This window comes from Oryctolagus cuniculus, chromosome 4, assembly GCF_051225735.1.
Source record: "Oryctolagus cuniculus isolate XC-2025 breed Fujian yellow rabbit chromosome 4, ASM5122573v1, whole genome shotgun sequence".
Classification (NCBI taxonomy): Eukaryota; Metazoa; Chordata; class Mammalia; order Lagomorpha; family Leporidae; genus Oryctolagus; species Oryctolagus cuniculus.
Genome location: NC_142870.1, coordinates 145,019,916 through 145,041,007, shown reverse-complemented (window position 1 = coordinate 145,041,007; position 21,092 = coordinate 145,019,916). Strand labels below are relative to the sequence as shown.

The following is a 21,092-nucleotide window of genomic DNA, read 5'->3' as shown; positions in this document are numbered from 1 at the left end:
AGAAGGCCAGGCCTTTGAAATATCTGACTCACAAATCATACAATCATTCTGGGACCTAAGATATCAGAGGTGTTACTATTCTCATTAAGTGACTTTTGAGTACCAAGATCCAGCTGGTGGGAAAGAAAATCACACTAAAACAGCATTTCATGAGAAATGTTCCTAGTCAGGCTTTCAAGTGGAGCATTATCACTTCAGCTAATACTTCACTACCTTTAAAGTAGCTATATCTAGATCCAAGGGAATGGAGTCTGTGTTTGCCAGTAGCTGCCTAGAATTTTCCCCACTACAAAAAAGTACAAATAAATTTTTAGTAGATGCCCAGTCAACTGCCAAAATACTTTTACATAACCTTCATGCTTAATACAGAAAATACTTACATGGAAATTATAGTAATTTTAGTGAGGAAAAAAGATTAAACCATTTAAATGCCTATAAAGGCATGTTTCACTACAATAAGAAAAATTCATACAGTGAATGAAAACTAACCAGTAATGCAAATGATTTGAATCTCTATGTTAACACCAATGACAGAGAAGATTGTTATAACAGCAAGTGAAAAGATAAATGTGTGGGATTATATTTTTAAAGTAATTCTGCCTGTCTCTCTCTCACACACACATCAGCATAGAAAAAAGAATGAAAAATTCACACTGTGACACTGATAGGCTTACAGTCAAATGAAAAAATCCATGATACTTGTAATCCTGGTTTTATCAAATTGTACAAGAGGTCAGTATAAAAATATTCAGCTTTGCCCCACAGGAAATTATAGGCAGTTAGGAAAACAATTTTTTTAAAAAAACTGAGAAAGAAAAAAATACAGAAAGCAGAAAAAAGATACAAAGAGGAAATAAATACAAACAAGTGGAATATACCAGTCAATTTAGCAGTTAAAAATTAATTTCAAATTTGCCTTTAAAGTTATTAGGGCTTGGCACCATGGCGTCACTGATAAAGCTGCTGCCTGCAGTGCTGGCATTCCATATAAGGTGCAGGTTAAAGTTTTGAAAATTTTATTGTTTATGTATTTAATTGAACAATTCAGGGACTGTGAAAAATAAAATAAATGAGCCTACAGACACAGCTATTCCTTTCATTCTTATTTCTATTTTTTTCTAAAGATTTATTTATGTATTTGAACATCAAAGTGACACGGAGAGAGAAGGAGAGGCAGAGAGAGAGAGAGGTCTTCCATCCACCATTTCACTTCCCAATTGGTTGTGCCAAGTCGAAGCCAGGAGCTTCCTCCAGGTCTTCCCATGCAGGTGCAGGGGCCCAAGGGCTTGGGTCATCGCCTACTGCTTTTTTTTTTTTTTTTTTTTTTTAACAGGCAGAGTGGACAGTGAGAAAGAGAGAGAGAGAGAGAAATGTCCTCCTTTGCCGTTGGTTCACCCTCCAATGGCCACCGAGGCGGCCGGCGCACCGCGCTGATTGGAAGGCGGGAGCCAGGTGCTTCTCCTGGTCTCCCATGTGGGTTCAGTACCCAAGTACTTGGGCCATCCTCCACTGCACTCCCAGGCCACAGCAGAGAGCTGGCCTGGAAGAGGGGCAACCAGGACAGAATCCGGCTCCCCGACCGGGACTAGAACCGGGTGTGCCAGCACCGCAGGCAGATTATTAGCCTATTGAGCCGCGGCACTGGCCTCCTACTGCTTTCTCAGGCCACAGCAGACAGCTGGAGAAGCCAGGACTCAAACCCGTGCCAATATGGGAATGCCTGCACTGCAGGTGACAGTTTTACCCACTACGTCACAGCGCCTGACCCAGTCATTCGTATTTCTGTGTTAACTAAGCACAGTTTTTGGTCAGTATGATCTTACACTTTTACACAATTGTACTACTGTTTGCTCAGAAATTATTTTTTAACTTATGTGATGTACCATGTTTTCATCTCACCTTAGGAATGGAATCAGTTTACAATGTCATTTCAATGCTACTTTTCAGAAAAATAAATGTAAAATGCCAAAACTAGCATATTTCATACTTTTATTTGATACTTAGTTTTTTTTCCTTTATTCTATTTACAGCATCAAAAGCTATTATGAATAAATGTACCTTTCAATTTAACCTGGTAACTCAATCATATTTAAAGCTGAGTACTGTGACAGTGATGTCCAAATGAAAACTGCAAAGAAAAGGAGTATTAAAGACTGACACTCTTAATGTGAAATTTTTATAATATATCTCCCTAGTTTGCAAGTTCTCTTCATATTTACGGTATTTTTCTTGTAGAAGCCCTCATAAGAAGAATTTTGGCAAAATGATAGTCAGAACTTGCATTCTTGATGTCTCAAGGCCAATTCCAATCAGAACAATGAACTGCAATGACAAGGAAGTAAACCCTGTGGTTCTCTAGGGATCTCTAAAGAAGAAAACAACAAAAAAATCAAAAAAATGTTTCCTGCTGCCCATCAACCACTAACCAACTTCAGTCACAGCAATCTAGTGAAATTCTGTCATCCATTGAGTTATAACCACACATTCGTCAACATAATCTGAACTCCAACCTGAAAAAGCAGACTATGTCACTTCCAAACTTCTCTCTCCTTGAGAAATCTCTGAAGTTTTTTATAGTTATTTTTACATTTTTATAGTTATTACCCTATTATAATTTAGCTTTTATGACAAATTTTATCAACTCAAATGACCTTGTGGTTTTGGCGCCTGAGTGGACCCAGATTAATAAAGAATAGGTTGTAGGAGTTAACTTCCGCCCCTCCAAAAAAAAAAAAAAAAAAAAAAAGAGACAGACTTAGGAATATGAGTAAAGGCTTAGGGATTAAAAACAGGGTTTACAAAGGAAATAGGAGGACCAGTAATCTGCAGCATAAAGTAACTTCAGAAAATTAAGCAAGCTATCACCCTTAGCCAATTGTGATGGAGTGTCAACTCAAGTGCATGCTTTGTGAGACTAAGTGGCTTTGAGCATTGGGGCACTTATGACGACTATAAGAACAGCAGTGTAAAGACCATCTTAAACATACTTGAGCATTTACAGAGATAAAACGAAAACCTCAAGTCCATTAGCTCTCAGGTTAAATTTCGGTTAGAACATCCATAGTAGTCCAAGAAGAATTGATGAGGTTGAACTATTGAAAATCAAGTAAAAATTTAATTGTGCAATGATAATTGAATCTAACCTTATTAACTTTCTCATCTGAATCTTGACTGGCAAGGAATGGAATTCTGAAACCAGAAACATGGCTGGTCCCAGATGAAACTAACAATGTTGGCCGGCACCATGGCTCAACAGGCTAATCCTCCGCCTGGGGCGCTGGCACACCGGGATCCAGTTCCGGTCGGGGCGCTGGATTCTGTCCCGGTTGCCCCTCTTCCAGGCCAGCTCTTTGCTGTGGCCTGGGAGTGCAGTGGAGGATGGCCCAAGTGCTTGGGAGAGCAGGAGAAGCACCTGGCTCCGGGCTTCAGATCAGCGCGGTGCGCCAGCCGCGGTGACCATTGGAGGGTGAACCAACGGCAAAGGAAGACCTTTCTCTCTGTCTCTCTGTCCACTCTGCCTGTCCAAAAAACAAACAAACAAACAAACAAAAAAAAACTAACAATGTTGAATAGCTCTCTTTCCCTATACTCACAAATTTGGGTCTTCCATAACAGCGGAAGCAGCTACCATGCCAGTATCTGAGAAGATTAGCCTTCCTGTTGGTGGAAATCCCCTGATAATTTTACATAAGCAAGGCCAGTGCTGTGAGATAGTAGGGGGAGAGCTGCCACCTGCAGTGCTGGCATCCCATGTGGATGCTGGTTCAATTCCTGGCTGCTCCACTTTTGATCCAGCTTCCAGCTAATGTGCCTAGGATGGCAGTAGAAGATGGCTCAAATGCTTACTCTCCTGCACCCACTTGGGAGATGTTAAAGAAGATCCTGGCTCCTGCTGTCCCAGCCCTGCCCTTTGGGGTGATTTGGGGAATGAACCAGTGAATGGAAGATCTCTGTCTCTCCTCTCCTCTCTCTGCAGCTCTGTCTTTGAAATAAATAAATCTTTTAATTTTTTTACATGGACAGTTTCTGTCCTATGCCAGTTCATAAATACAAAGTCCCATGAAGAAAAGACAGACCAGATTCCTTGAAGCAGTAGCCTGTACAACTATTCCAAGTACACACAAAATACTTCCTCTAATCCTTTCCCTTAGGAGTCTAGTCAATAAATAGAATACTTTACACCATCAAAAACAAGTATCAAAAAATATTAATTCATGGGTATTCAAAATACTATTTTGGTCCACAAAGTAGGGGTTTAAAGTTTTCAGGATATAAATGGAGTCCATGTAGGATCTCTGTCCTTAATGTGTTGCACTATGTGAATTAATGCTATAACTAGTACTTGAACAGTACTTTACACTTTGTGTTTCTGTGTGGGTGCAAACTGATGAAATCTTTACTTAATATATACTAAATTGATCTTCTGTATATAAAGATAACTGAAAATAAATCTTGATGTGAATGGAATGGGAGCGGGAGCGCGAGATGGGAGGGTTTGTGGATGAGGGGGAAGTTAAGGGGGAGAAAAAGCCACTGTAATCCAAAAGCTGTACTTTGGAAATTTATATTTATTAAATAAAACTTTAAAAAAATCTCAATGAAGTGGTGATGTTTTACTAGTGATAACATGCATTTTACTACATAAAGTTGGTAGAGCAGATACAAAAAGTGCCTGTAAATAGTTCCCAATATACAAAAACACTTAATCCTGGTTTTGAGGTGTTTTCTTTTGGGGGCGGGTACAGAGTGAAGAGGGATACAAATCTGTAAGTGCTGAATCATTTATGTATTAAACTTGATTTTAAGAGGTTCATAGTATTTTAAGAAGAGCTAAGATTGCCTCACATTGTACAGATACTTTTTAAATAACCTTTTCTTCAGACAACCCTCAGCAGGAACTGCTAATGGAAATAGGAACAAAAAAATGTCCTTTCCTAGTTGCTAATGGTTAATGTCTTTGTTTCATGATTCCAAATGTTTGTGTTTCCATAAGCCAAAAAAAAAAATATAAAAAATTATTTGAAAGATGAGCAAAGAGTTGCCAACAGCTTCATAGTAAAAAAGAAGAAAAGGGAAAAGACAAGGTAAGAGCTATTCATTACCTGCCTTTTTCTTTTTCTTAAAGATTTATTTATTTACCTATTTGAGAGGTAGAGTTACAGAGAGAAGGAGAGAGAGAAAGGTCTTCAATTGCTGATTCACTTTCCATATGGCTGCAACGGCCAAGCCAAAGCCTGAAAATTCTTCCAGGTCTCCCACGTGGTTGCAGGAGCCCAAGTACGTTAGCCATTATCTGCTGCTTTCCCAAGTGTATGAGCTGGGAGCTAGATCAGAATTGGAGCAATCAGGACCTGGAACTGGTGCCCATATGAGATGTTCGCACTGCAGAAGGCAGCTTAATCCACTGTGCCACAGTAAAAGTCCTAACAATCTTTTTAAACTTCTTAAATCGGCAATATCTTCACTGTTTCTTTAAAAGCAATTTCTTTTTCTGTTTGCTCTTAAAGCTCTTCACCAAAAAAATCTCCTTTGTCTTGAAATGTCAAAGGCCTATCAAATGGTATAAAATTATTTCACATATATTCTATTTGCTGTAGTAGTTTGGGAACACACTGAATTGAGTTTTTGAAAAAGTTCTCCTTTATACGTGATTAAAACTAGTGTTTTAGTGTAAGAACTATAAAGGCTTATTCAATCCAGATTTATTAACAAAAATATTTAAGAATTCTCAGTTATACTATACTGAGATACAACTTTATTCTTGTGATATTTCAATTTTTACTGATAACATAAGTAGGGTACTATGATCAGAAGCATCAAATCAAGCTAGTAGAAAGCATATTTCACATTTTTAAATATCTACAAACAATCTATACATGTAACACAGAAAGGTCATTTTTCCTAAATATTACAAAATAAGCTATAATATAATCCCTTATGTACAATACATTTTCTTTCTTTCATAGATGTACAATTAGCCTAATGACAAATACAACAATAGTCATTTCTTTACTTATTTGTCCTAGATCATCTGGTTAAACGTGATATACATGGAGATCATGATGTCTCTGGAAAATGATTTAGGAAGAGAATATAATTTATGATACCTAAGTAATTTAAAGCAATAAGTTTAACATCATAAAACAGTAAATATGGCTGTTACACAAGCTCAAATTTTCTCAAAACAATAACCACAATGAAGCAGATAAATCAGGATGAAGACGACAAACCGTAATTTTCAAACTAAATAAAACTAATCAGAATAACTTCGATTCATGAAGGAGAAGAAATACTATTCCTGACCTAAATTGATTTAAGTTTTCAAAAGGTATTCCATGACTTTGAGAAGATTTGTGGCATAGCAAGTAGAACAGCCGCCCATGGCACTGGCATCCCATAGGGGTGCAGGTTTGAATCCTGGCTGCACTACTTCCAATACAGATCCCTGCTAATGGCCTGGGAAAAGTGGCAGAAGATGGCCCAAGTGTTCAGACCCCTGTCATCCACATAGGAGACAAGGATGAAGCTCCTGGCTTCAGCCTGGCCCAGCTCCGGCTGTTATAGCCATTAGGGGAGTGACCCAGTGGATAGAAGATCTTTTCCTCTCTGTCTCTCCGTTTCTCTAACTCTGCCTTTTAAATCAAATAAATAAATCTTAAAAAAAAATGAAGGAAAGAACGGAGGGAGGGAGGGAAGGAGGGGGGGAGGGAAGAAATATCTCTTTAAGAAAAAATTGGGACATGCAAAAAGAGATAGCCCTGGGTCCAAACACCAAATTAGTGGATGAAAAGAGAGAGAAAGGCAATTTGGGGGTGGTGGTGGAGGAAGTAACTGCCTTGGGCCAAGAATCAAGTTTCAGTCTAAATTGATACCTTCTCTACTATAGCCTTAGGCTTGGCTACATATTCAACTCCTCTAATCCTTGTCTCTGTCTTCCTGTACTTTCCTAATTTCATCTTGATGGTAAGCACCAGGACTGCAATGGCCACCAGGATCACCACAATAACAACACTGAGCCTAATTATCAAATGTTTCAGGGAGGATTGAGATGGGGGTGGATTTGTTAACACAAATGCAAATTAAGACTGCTACAGGCCTGGAGGAATGATTCATGTCTAGCCCTCCTCTCAAAATAGGAAAGCCAGCAATGTCTACCTCATCAAGGGTCTTCTCAGAAGTATTTAGCTACTGTTTGATATACATGAGCTTACACCACATAACCACCATGTAATAGGGATGGCAACAGAGCCACTGGTAACTCAGCTTGTTTGTCAGTTTAAAAGCATGGAGATCCTGCCAGTAATGACATCTGGTGCCCTGGTGAGCCTTCAAATGGCACTTTCTACCTCAAGGCAATAGGTACTCCAAAAGGTATGCTCACTAGGATTCAACACACTGTGGTCACTCATACATTTCTTTTCAGCAGGAAATAAAGGATCTAGAATTGAATTAATTCATCTCAAAAGCCTAGTGTCGGGCTTAACAGTACTCCCCCAACTCCTTCTACACCAAGACTCTAGCACATTAAATTGTTAATGGTACATGAGCAGTGCAATGTGGCTGTCCTTGACCATGAGGTATTAGGCCCAGATTCTTCATCATGGTCAGCCCAGAAGAAAGAGAACTGGACAAAAGGATAATCAAAGGGCATAGGATAAGAACCCAGAGTCTGATGCCAGGAATTTTTTCACCTTAGCAGAGTATTCCTTTTATAAAAGAAAAATAAATTTTGAAAAACATCAGGGGCCAGCACTGTGGTATAGTGGCTTAAGCCTCCGCCCACAGCGCCAGCATCCTACATGGGCACCGGTTTTAGTCCTGAGTGCTCCATTTCTGATCCAGCTCTCTGCTATGGCCTGGGAAAGCAGTGGAGGAAAGCCCACATGCTTGGGCCCATGCACCTGTGTGGGAGACCTGGAAGAAGTTCCTGGCTCCTGGCTCCGGATCACCTCAGCTCCAGCTGTTGCGACCATTTGGGGAATGAACAAGTGGATGCAAGACCTTTCTCTCTTTCCCTCTCCCTTTGAAACTCTGTCTCTCAAATAAATTTTAAAAATCTTAAAAAAAAAAGTTGCAAAGGTGCAAGGTTGAATATCAAATATTTTTTTAAAAAAAGACATCTAAATGTATGCCCTTAAATTTATGATTATGTACATTTTAATATTATTCAACTGTAATAATGTTAATTATCTGACAATCCAACTTCTCCCCCATGAAAAAGATGATTTATGATCTTCATGTATAAGAAACTTCTACCTTGTTTAAATAACTGATTTTCCAGCTTCCTACTGCTATCCACAAACTTAATCTAAATACTCAAAATATTTTATTAAGTCCTACACCCAATATTTTATACTGTAGCACACACGTTTATCTTATATTACTGCCATGCACTGATTAATTCAAGTACTTAATTTCCTTAGTTCTGTAAGGTTGTACTACTCACGTTCATTATAGTATTTTAATCCTTCAATATCTTCTACCCCTCCCTGTCCTCAGTTTCATTTCAGTCAATAGCATATTTACTAGCCTAGCAGTTCAGACATCAGTTAGATGCCCACATCACACACCAGAACAACCTGGGTTTGACTTCCAGCTCTACCTCCTGATTGCAGCTTCCTCCTAATGAAGACCTCCACCAGCAGCAATAGTGACATGTAACTGGGTTCCTAGCACCTATATTGGAGAACTACATTGAGTTCCCAGCCCTTAGAACTTCAAAAATAAATAAGTAAGAATACATTTGTTCTCTCCTCTAATATCTCAATAGCATTTCTTTTATAATTATAGTTCTTAGACATAGTTCATTTTTAGCTTTTCAGTCAATGAACATTCAAAAATATCATACATCTTTTATTCAGTCTAACAATGAAAGACTGTGAAATATATATAATTCCTGTAACACATAGTGTACATAGCGTAACTATCATTTCAAACACAAGTGATCAGGTGAGATTTAAATAAGCCCAGAGCTGCTTTTCATTTTCCTTGGTGCAGTCAGAAAGTAAAACTCATTGCCAATTAAATGTTGAGAAAGAATCTTTCTGCATTTCTTATGTAGAGATTTGGCATCTAACCATTTCTGTAGGTTGGAGATTTGAAGAAATCAATGTCAGTATAAAAGTTCATAATATTCTTTGACAAGACACTACAATTAGCTTCCTTTCTAAGGGAGAGAGAATGACTATTACAAATCATCCGCTAAAGCACCTATTTCTTTTCCAATCAGATTTAAATGTATAAAATTGGCTTTACCTTCAGGGTCAGTTGGCAAAAGCAAACAAAAGAATACAATGTCTCACAAGGCATACTTCACTTACATCTTGAGATCAATTTTTAACGTAAATTAAAATTTTTAATTTTCCTTTTCTTTTTGTTTTCAGATCAATTTATTACTCATACAAACTGTTATTATCAGTACACTAAGAACACAGGAAGTTTCCTAAGCATTTAATTAGTATGGGTGATTTCTTTTTCCTTCGATGATTGGAGAATTCATAAAGTTAAGGGTCAAGCAAGTTAAGTTCATATTGTATATCTTGTGCCTGACAGAATCAGTTCTCAATATTGTTTTGTTGAATGATTAAAGAACAGTTCAATCATTTCAACAGATAACTGAAATGCAAAATCCAAATACTGTTGGATCATATAAATCTATTTAAGTGCATACTAACCCAAAATAACTAAAACAAAAAATATTAGCTAAATAAATACTTTACTGTTCCAAAACTCACCAGTACTTAGTGCTATAAATTTAAAAGTTAAAACATTCAAACCAAATTATTCTCATATTCGTCCTTCACCAACTATACTCATGCCAATTTTCTTTCAGTGAACATCACTAAGTCAATTAGGGATTGCCTCAGATTCTTTCTTTCTTATCTTTCAGAATATTAGCCTTAATATTTGCAAAATCTTGTCCATATTCTCCATCCTCGCAGATACGCTATAAATCTGAATGTGCATTACTTCCTAATTGGATCCTTTTTTCTTTTTAAAATATTCACTTTATTTAATTGTAAGGCAGAGTTAGAGAGAGAGAGAGAATCGATCCTCCATCTGTTAGTTCATTCCCCAGATGGACACATGGCCAAGGATGGGCCAGAATGAAGTCAAGAGCTATTTTTTGGTTTCCCCACATAGGTGTAGGGGTCCAAGCACTTGGGCCATCTTCTGTTGCCTTCCCATGCACATTAGCAGGGAGCTGGACTGGAAGTAGAGCAGCAGGAACTTGAACCAGAGCAGATATGGGATGCTGGTATTACAGGGGGCGGCTCCAACCATTTTTGCCACAATGACAGTCCCCTCAATAGGAAACATCTAAATGGTCCCTGCAATTCCATTGTCACTCACCTTAGAAATCCTCTAAATTGCTCTTTCTAAAAATGCAAATATAATCTAGTCATTTACTTTCTAAAAATGCCTCGAGTCATAAAAAGTCATTATATTCAATATTCAGAATCTAGTTTCTCTTAGCTCTGTTCTTACTAGGGATCTGTTGTTCTCTCTAGTCAGCATAGATTTCATCTTTGCATTTCTCATTTTCGTTTTAATATATCCCCTGCAACTACTTACCTAACTCATACTCATCTCCCAGGACTCAGGGTGAAGTGTTATCTATTCTGACAGCCTTCCATGTGACCCTTTCCTTGAGGTAAACCTGTCAAGTTTCAATGTTTTCAATCCACTTTGTTTCTCTCTTATTGCTCTGTAACACTTGTTTTCCAATATACAATGTTCCATGAGGGCATAACTATTTTTTTTCCTGAAGCTAGGTAAGCATAGCCTCTGATTATGGGAGATACATAATAAGTATCTACTAAGCTAGTGAATGTAATTTGATTAATGATAATACTTGGTTCTGGGAATACATATAAATTTCACTGTTAAAAATTACATGATATAAGCTATAAGATTAGAAGAGAAAACGTTCACCAAGCCAAGGAAGTGCCCTCTTGTTGCTAATTCATGAAAAGGTTTTGTAGTACAACAGCCTAGTGGTTAAGCCTGTGTCCCTCTAGAGTGCCTGGGTTTGAATACTGTATCAGGCTCCTGACTCCAGCTTCCTGTCAGTGCAGACCCTGGTAATAAGAGGTGATGATTCAAGTAATTGGAATCATGCCACACAAGTCGGACAACTAGATTGTATTCCCAGCTCCTGACTTTGGCATTGGTCAATGAGGGCATGTGGAAAGTGAACCAGTGGAGGAGGGCTCTCTCAAATTTAAAAAGAAAACACTTGTTTAAGGTTTTACTTATTATGACTATAAACTATACAACATCAAATTATTTTTCTAAACAGTATACATCATTTCAAGTAGGTACAATTTTTTTTCACCTGTAATTAGATTATTTGGCACATCACAATAAATTTGTTTTTCAATATTAAAGCATCCTTGCTGGCACTGGGGTTGTGCTATTGTACTGGCATCCCATATGGGTACCAGTTCAAGCCCCAGCTGCTCCACTTTGGATCCAAATCACTGCTGGTGTGCCTGGGAGAGCAGCAGAGAATGGCCCAAGTCCTGGGGCCTCTGAACCCATATGGGAGACCCAGATGAAGCTCCTAGCTCCTGACTTCAGCCTGGCCAAGCCCTGACCATTACAGCCTTTGGAGAGTGAACCAGCATATGGAACACATCCCTCTCCCTCACCCTCTCTCTGTGACTCTGCCTTTCAAATAAATGATAAATCTTCAAAATAAATAAATAAAGCATCATTGCACTCCAAAGATGAAAATCACCATTTATTTTTAAAGATGGGGGATGAGGGGGAGGGAGAGAGGGAGGGAGAATATGAATGAATGAATATGAATCTTCAATCTGTTGGTTCACCCCCCCAAAGCCAGAAGTGGGCCATGCTGAAGCCAAGAGTCAAGAATTTTATGTGGGTTTTCTACATTCTGCCATTTCTTTTTCTATTTCCATTTCTCATTTTATTATTTCTTTCTTCCTAACAAGCTATGGTGATTTTCTTTTACTAGTTTTTACTGCTTTCAATAACATCAAATACACTTAAGACTATTAATCCACCCAAGCTGTGCTTTAGCTAGCACCAACATTTTTACTACTATTACTTTAACATTCACACTTCAACTCTGCATTTCCACTTTAACACAAGTTATATAAAAGCACATTTTCATACTTACAAGTATAAAGCAATTTGGAAGGAGAATTTACTTTATTATACATTTCAACATTAAATTGCATTGTACAGCATGTTTCCAAGGGCTGTGGCTGGCTGTGGCCATGGGATCTCCAACTGCATGCGAGAGCAACCTGGAGAGACTTTGACAGCTCAGGTCAGCACTGTACCTGCAGCTGCCACTCGCCTTTCCGATAATTTCAGGACCTGCCTGGGGGTGGGGGTTCGTCCTAGAAGCCCTCACTCAGCTTTTTGTTAAAAAAATTAAAAAAAAAAAATTGCATTGTAATCCAAGAGCAAGACATTCCTTAAAGAACACCTTCAAGATTATCTTTTTCCAAAATTTCTTCAATACTCTACAGTTATATTACACTCTTCAATTACCTTGCTCACTACTGGGAAAAGATTTTGGATCTAAGGAAATTTATCTGGAAATTCCTGTCATATTTAACATATGGGTGTGGTTCGAGACCTGGCTGCTCCACTTCCAATCCAGCTCTCTGCTATGGCCTGGGAAAGCAGTGGAAGATGGCCCAAGTCCTTGGGCCCCTGCACCCGTGTGGGAGATCGGAAGAAGCTCCTGGCTTCTGGCTTCAGATCAGCTCAACTGTGGCCATTTCGGTCATTTGGGGAGTGAACCAGCAAATGGAAGACCTCTCGCTCTCTGTCTCTACCTCTCTCTCTAACTCTGTCTTTCAAATGAAAAAATAAATCTTTAAAAAAAAAAATACTTATTTGATTCATCCCTTCCCATCTAACGTTTTCTGATTACCTCTGCCCATCCTGAGCACCCCATCACAGAACGAGATCACATAATCAGGCTTAGCATTTCCCTCCCTAAGACAACACTGGAAATCTTCACCAACCCAGTCAGCTGACACTTAAATTCAGGTGCTGGTTGTAAGGACCATGTCTTCTCCTTTCCTTCAGCTCTTGATTTTCTGTAAGTGAAGGTTTAATATAAATTATCATTTAAACTAGGATCCTGCTGGATACCAAAGGATTCTCAATTAGTAACTGCATGGACAAGTATACTACTGTAAGTATAAACTGAGAGTCTCAACGACAACTTGAGAGATGCGTGATTACTTGGAACATAAACCTACACAGTAGTTATTGGCAACCATAGCCCCTTTTACACATAGGGAGGCTGTTAGGCCCTGGCTTCATTTACTAAGTCTAACTCCATTCCCTTAAACCTCACAAAGCACTTTTCATCCTTTTAACAAATAAAAGCCAAATCCTTAGCTATAAGTATCTACTTCTTTCTTAAAATCACTTCTATTTATCACTTTTATAGTTTTCTTTTAAATAACGCACTGAAATACTTAGTTTCTAAACTCACAGATATCACTCTACATTTTTCTTTAAATATTTTATCATCATTTTACATTTGAAGGGAGAAAAAAAATGGTGAAATTACTCTTATATCATCAATGGAACATCCTTGCCAGTTTTTTCATGCATCTCCTTTGCTCAGCAAACATACACATTTCAGATGGATACATATGAATATTTAAAATATTACTTTTAACAGAATAAAACTGCAAGTAGTCAAAAAGATAAAAATGTTAAGTATTATAAGGTAACTTCAAGAAAACAAGGCCCACAATAGACTTTTGAGTTAAAAAAAATTACAGAAGAAGATATATTAGTCTGAATATAGCTAGTATAGAAAAAAAAATTACAACAAAGAAAAACTGTTTAGGGTAGTCTTCAACAGAAGCATAGTTACAGAAAATTAAAAAGTTAGCTTAAGACGAATGAGAGGCTGGCGCAGCGGCTCACTAGGCTAATCCTCCGCCTGTGGGGCCGGCACCCCGGGTTCTAGTCCCGGTTGCTCCTCTTCCAGTCCAGCTCTCTGCTGTGGCCCAGGAAGGCAGTGGAGGATGGCCCAAGTCCTTGGGTCCTGCACCCACATGGGAGACCAGGAAGAGGCACCTAGCTCCTGGCTTTGGATCGGTGCAGTGCGCTGGCCGCAGCGCGCCGGTCATAGAGGCCATTTGGGGGGTGAACCAACGGAAGGAAGACCTTTCTGTCTGTCTGTCTCTCTCTCACTGTCTAACTCTGTCAAAAAAAAAAATTAAAAATTAAAAATTAAAAAAAAAAAAGACCAATAAGAGACAGCTTCAGAATTCTGACATTCTGACAACTAACAATTACCTTTCAGAAAATGTGGGTCCAAATATTTTAACCAGAAGAGTAACAGTATAAAATAATCTGCCTCTGGAAGAGCAATGTGGATGAAAAATAAAAAAAAAATGATACTTAAGAGAAAATGTGTAGCAGTCAGTATTGTTTCAAATATAGATATGATTTTTCATATTTCATAAAAACAGAAGTCAGTATTGAATTTTAATACAATATGCATTAAAATTTTCTATACATATAAAAACATCTGGCAAAATAATATATAACATAAAAAGAATGTAAAATACTGACATTAAATTATTGAAATTATACATAAAAACGTGCTCTCCTCATTTTACTGCTTGCTTTTGTTTCTACCTGGAGGATGAAAGCAATAGAGATCTAAAAGATTAACATATCTATGGCTTGTTAATAATTCTACAGAAGTATAATGAAGAAACTGACATGCTTAATGACTAATTCTGATTTAATTTTAAAATTACACATATGTAATTCAAAAACTGTCATCTACTGTTCTGAGTAACTGGGAATTCAGTATTTGTTTTACCATTAAACATCAGCCCATTACTCCACATTCCTCCCTCTCCACAAAATTCCAAGACCCCTAAACATATCAATCTGGTAACAAATAAAAGGCACTAAATACTAGCCTCGGGATTCAAAAGGAAAAAAATGTAGAACAGAAAAACATACTAATGAAAAGAAAAGCTGCCTGTTCTACTTGTATAGGTAATTGTGTTTCATAAATTACCTAATTTTTTAAACTGAAAAATGAATAAAGATATAACAAAATCATGGTAATAAAAGAAATGCAAATTCAATTAATTAATTCCCTAATTTTCATCTCTATTTTCAAATAATTCTTAAATACAAAATACCTAATTGCTGGCATCAGGACAAGAAATTGTGAACATTCTAGTACCCTTTGGTAAAAAGTAAACAATCAGTAATTTTTGAAGAGAATATTATGTTCATCCATCACAGTTAAAAAATACCCTTTAACCAAAAAATCTGACCACTAATACGTACAAAAATATATTTAAACATGAATAATGAATATCTTATAATAGTGAAAAATATAAAGACATACTAATGAAATAGTAAAATAACTATGGCTCATTCTTACAATGAATTAGTAAAAAGCCAATAAACTCGTGCTTTTGCAAAATTCTTAATAACATTTAGTAAGTAAAGAGGAAAAATATAAACGAAAGAAGGTTATAAGAGATCAGAAAGACACATGAAATAACCAGAAAATAGTGACTTCAGTTTACTATTTAAAAATACTTTTTCATATCCTTTTTTCTTTCAAATACTCTGCAATACAAGTATTATTTTACTAAATCATATTCAAAGAAATATTCAAAGGCAATAAAAGTTCTGATGGGCAGTACAATTCAATCGAAAACATACTGTACTATTGAATAAAATGCCTTTCCTGATGTTCTTTACAAACCAAAACAAACATCTTTTTAAGAACTTCATTACATGATTGTAAAGAATATATAAACCATCATATACACACTTACAGATTCCATGTAGGTTACTGACTGTGTAACTTTATACATAAAATACAAACACTTGAAATTTACCTGCATTGCACTTTTCCCCAGTTTGACCACCTCAAACAAAGTGACAGGTTCCCCTTCACCATTCTGTTGAGGATGCCCATTAGCTCTTCCTCGGCCCGTTCCTCTAACTCCGGCTTCAATTCTGCTCTTCTCTCCTGGAGATTTTCGAGGTTTCTTATTTGTAGACTGAATAAAAAAGACAAAGTAAAATTACATTAAATGAAAGCTTACATTACTTCAAACTAATGATTTCAAATTATGCTTGATGCCATGAAAGATACTTAGTTCTACAACAGGAAAGATATAATCCCTGCCCAAAAGAAGCTTTACAATTTGTTTTCAGTGATAAGAATAAAGTGTAAGCAATAAACGAAAGTACAAAATAAAGCACAAAAACTTATTTACTACTTTACATAACAATAATGTCAATGCTGAATGTTTAAACGATGCCTTCCTGACATTTGCTTCCTCATACCTTCATGATGCTCTCTCTGTACTTTCTCAGAAACCCTGCTCAATAAAGCATTCCTGGGAAAAATATACTTGAGTATTCAACTTTACTGAAGCACTTAAGTATTTCTTCATCATGCCACAAATACATATTGAACATATGTGGAAGCATTCTAGGGTTCTGGGAATACATTAATAAAACAAACATTCCTACCCTGATGAAATTCTTAAATTAAGGTATCCATTTCCTGTCTCCCCCCGCTCCCTTTTTTAAAGTTAAAACTGGCCACCCACCTGATCTGTCTCACCTTGAGAGCCAAGGAAATTTGGTAAAATTATTTGTAATCACCATATTTATTCCCATATATGTAATTCATTCATTCATTAACTCAATGTATGACTACTGCTTCACCAAACTCTCCAATGACATCAATGCTGCTAAATGTAATACATATTTCTTGAAGCCATCTCTTTCCAGGCCACCTGATTTTTTTTTTTCCTTTGAGCAAGCCTTACTTCCAGGTATACCTTACTTGCTAGTGTTACCTAAGAGGCTATCCTAAGAATCTTTTATTCTCAAACCTTCTTCTCTATATTGAGTAATTCAATTCACTCTCATTCTCTGTACTGTTCCAGTTACCAGTTTATTGTCCCACATCTCCAATTTTACCTTTATCTGTCCTGCTTTGTGCTGGATTCTATAAACATTTTTCTTTAGAAACCTGCTGCAGTATAAGGCTTCGTGAATAGAGGGCACTACAGGAACACCACAAAGCATAGCATGAAGGAGCTTCTCTTCCTGGTTTAGGTACCTACTCCCTATATTTGCAATTGTGGTATTCCCATCCTTCTCACTCCTCTTAGGATTTAAGGGCCTACACTTTTATGTGGTAATTAATACATAATGAGTTAACTGCTTAACTATGAAACAAACATGATTTTTAGAACAGTTTTAGACTTACAGAAATCTGTGAAAATTACCTCATGAGTAGTTACTTCTACTATTACATTTTTACATTATTGAGGTCAGCATAATGAAAAAGGGGGTTAAGCCACTACCTGCAACACCAGCAACCCATATGAACTCCAATTTGTTTCCCAGCTGCTCCACTTCCTATCCAGCTCCCTGCAGGGGAAGCAGCAGGTGGTGGCCCAAGTGCTTTGGCCTCTGTCACCCAAATAGGAAACCTGGATTGAGTTCCAGGCTCTTGGCTTTGGCCTGGTCCAGCCCAGGCTGTTGCAGCCATTTGGGAGGTGAAAGAGCAAATCGAAGATCTCTGCCTCTCCCTCTACCTGCCTCTAACTCTACCTTGCAAATGAATAAGTAAATAAGTTTTTACAAGAGTATAGCATATTTTTTTCAATTAATGAATCAATATTCATACAGAAACAGAAGTTCATAGTTGATTCGGATTCCCTCCCTCTCCCCCTCTATACCTCCTGCAGCCTATCTCCCAAGCTCCTCTTGGCTAGAACACTTTCTCAGATTCTCCTGCTGTTTGATGACCTTAGCAGTACTGATGAATCCTGTCCAGGCATTTTCCAAAATATCCTTCACTGGGATTCATCTGATGATTTTGTTATTCCTAGATTAGGATTACAGGCTTGGGAGAGGGAAAGGTGAAGTTCCATTTTTATTACCTCATACCAAGGGAGCATATAAATAACATGACTTATCTTTGATGTTGAGATTTCTCCACTGTAAAGTTACTTTCCCTCCCCCTTTTCCAAACTGCAGCCTTTGCAGAAAATGTCACTACAGACTGGCAACATGTATGGGTTCAGAAGTTACAGTCTACTTCCTTGAGAGGAGCAGAATTTATAGAAATTATTTGGCAATCTTCCACAGGAGAGATGTGTCTACTCTCATCCACTTATTTGTTTAATCACATATCAATATGTATTAACACTTATTTTATACTTTGAATTATGTTTCAATAGCCTTTTATTCTATTGTTCAAATTATTTGAGTTTTCACCATTGGGAGCTCTTGGAGTTACCTAATGTGTCACTTTGACATAACCCTTCCATTTTATTCGGGGTTTTTTTTTTTTAGTATTTGGCAAAACCCATTGTTACAATAAGATGCACCAGGCTCCTCTATATAATTCCTGAATTACACACATATATAAAATCAATATTACAATGAGACTTGATTCCTTCTATTGGAGAATGATATTTGAACAAACATATGGACAATAGATGTCTTTGCTTCTACATCAGGAAATGAACAGAAAAAGGAAATACACACCTAATATGTAACACATAAAAAAATTCACTCAGTTCTGTAAAGTTCTACTGGCTCTGATAAATGCACACCTTGGTATTATGATACCATATGATACCAATTATGATACTATAAGAATTTCGTTACCTTCAAATCCCTTGTGCTCCATCGTTCCATTTCCCTCCCTCTCTTTCTCTCTGTGCCTCTCAAATAAACAAAAATAATCCTCTGTGTTTTCTTATTCAAAACTCCTCCTGCCCAGCACCAATTGTCTTATTTTTAATCACCAGATTTTTTCTTTTCCATATATATGTATATACATAATTGGAATCATAATATAGACTTTAAGTTTTTAATATTTTATTTTTGACAGGTAGAGAGAAAAAAAGAGTGAGAGAGACAGAGATCTTCCATCTGCTGGCCAATATTCTAAATACCTGAAACATCTCGGGCTGGGATGAGGCCTAAGTCATGAGCCTGGAACTCAAATCGAGCACTCCCACATGGGTGGTGGAAGTCCAGTTACCCATGCCATTGTTGGGCCTTTCAAAGACTGCAAGGCATTGCCTTTTTTTTTTTTTGGACAGGCAGAGTGGACAGTGAGAGAGAGAGAAGACAGAGAGAAAGGTCTTCCTTTGCCGTTGGTTCACCCTCCAATGGCCGCCGCGGCCGGTGCACCCCACTGATCCGATGGCAGGAGCCAGGTACTTCTCCTGGTCTCCCATGGGGTGCAGGGCCCAAGCACTTGGGCCATCCTCCACTGCACTCCCTGGCCACAGCAGAGAGCTGGCCTGGAAGAGGGGCAACAGGGATTAGAACCTGGCGCCCCAACCGGGACTAGAACACGGTGTGCCGGCGCCTCAAGGCAGAGGATTAGCTTAGTGAGCCGCAGCGCCGGCACAAGGCATTGCTTTTAATTACTAACTAATAATCCACTGTATAGATACAACATACATTGTTATCCAATTACCTAATAGTAGAAACGTTGGTCAAAACTCTTTAACAATTGTCAGTAAAGCTGCTATAAACATTCTCAAACAGGATTCTGTGCAAATATAAATTTAAAATTTGTTGCTTACGGGCCGGTGCCGCGGCTCAATAGGCTAATCCTCCGCCTGCGGCACCGGCACACTGGGGTTCTAGTCAGGTCGGGGTGCCGGATTCTGTCCCAGTTGCTCCTCTTCCACTCCAGCTCTCTGCTGTGGCCCGGAAGTGCAGTGGAGGATGGCCCAAGTGCTTGGGCCCTGCACCCGCATGGGAGACCAGGAGAAGCACCTGGCTACTGGCTTCAGATCAGCGCAGCGCGCCGGCTGCGGTGACCATTGGAGGGTGAACCAACGGAAAAGGAAGACCTTTCTCTCTGTCTCTCTCTCTCACTATCCACTCTGCCTGTCAAAAAAAAAATTTCTTGCTTATATAAGGGTACTTAATAAACTGTGGCAAAGTGTGTATTAAGAGAACCTATGCATTATTTGTAAAAACGAAAAAAAAATTGCACCAAAATAAACTTTTCTTTTTATTCCGTGTTCCACAAACTTTTGAAAGTACCCTTATACATCTAGGAATATAGTTGCTGGAATGTTTCGTAAACCTATATTCAATTTGGTATCAAAATACCCAACTGTCCTCTAAGGTGGCTGTACCATAATACAATTTCACCTGCCATGAATTGAGAGTTCTGGCTGCTTCATATTCTTACCAGGAAACTAGTATTGTTACGTTTTTTTAATTTCAGCCACTGCAATAGTTATATAGTATTATCTCATTGTTGCCTTAATCCACAATTCCAAAATGACAAAGGACCGCTAAATAATTAATCATTCTTCACAATTTTCTGCATCTGAATTATTGGTGGCAATTCTAATGACAAGATCCTGTACTATCCAATGCTACAGACCTATTGTAACACACTGTGCAGTTGAAATGTGGCAAATCAAAAATAACATGTAGGCCGGCGCCGCGGCTCAATAGGCTAATCCTCCACCTAGCGGCGCCGGCACACCGGGTTTTAGTTCTGGTCGGGGAGCCGTATTCTGTCCCAGTTGCCCCTCTTCCAGGCCAGCTCTCTGCTGTGGCCAGGAAGGCAGTGGAGGATGGCCCAAGTGCTTGGGCCCTGCACCCCATGGGAGACCAGGAGAAGCACCTGGCTCCTGCCTTCGGATCAGCGCAGTGCGCCAGCCGCAGCATGGCAGCGCGCCAGCCGTGGCGGCCATTGGAAGGTGAACCAACGGCAAAGGAAGACCTTTCTCTCTGTCTCTCTCTCACTATCCACTCTGCCTGTCAAAAAAAAAGAAAAAAAAAAAAAAAACAAGTAAAATTTTCACTAAGTTTTAAAAATGTAGTAGTAAAAGCATGTAAAATATTTAGATGATCATTGCATACTGATTATATGACAAAATTATATTTTGTACAATTATCAAAATATTTATTATCAGATAAGTATTATTAAAATCCATTCCATTTCTTTGCACTTATAGAAAATTCTATGTTGAATACTGAACGCTCATACTTCCATTTGACAGTACCATTCTATTCGAATGTTTTCTTCA

General features: G+C 38.1%; 1 protein-coding gene and 1 non-coding gene across 7 annotated transcripts in view; one reads left to right on the top strand and one right to left on the bottom strand.

Annotated features, from left to right (window-relative positions):
• Positions 1-21,092, bottom strand: part of STAG1 (STAG1 cohesin complex component) — a 381,935-nt gene that overhangs the window by 222,595 nt on the left and 138,248 nt on the right. For all 6 annotated transcript variants that reach the window (XM_002716398.5, XM_070072783.1, XM_070072784.1 and 3 more), the window contains one exon: positions 15,888-16,052. In XM_002716398.5, the coding sequence (XP_002716444.1) occupies positions 15,888-16,052 (165 nt within the window). The remainder of the gene's footprint in view (positions 1-15,887; positions 16,053-21,092) is intronic.
• On the top strand, positions 12,214-12,344 carry LOC127483077 (small nucleolar RNA SNORA44). The gene has a single exon (XR_007909043.1). It is a non-coding gene; the product is annotated as a small nucleolar RNA SNORA44 (small nucleolar RNA).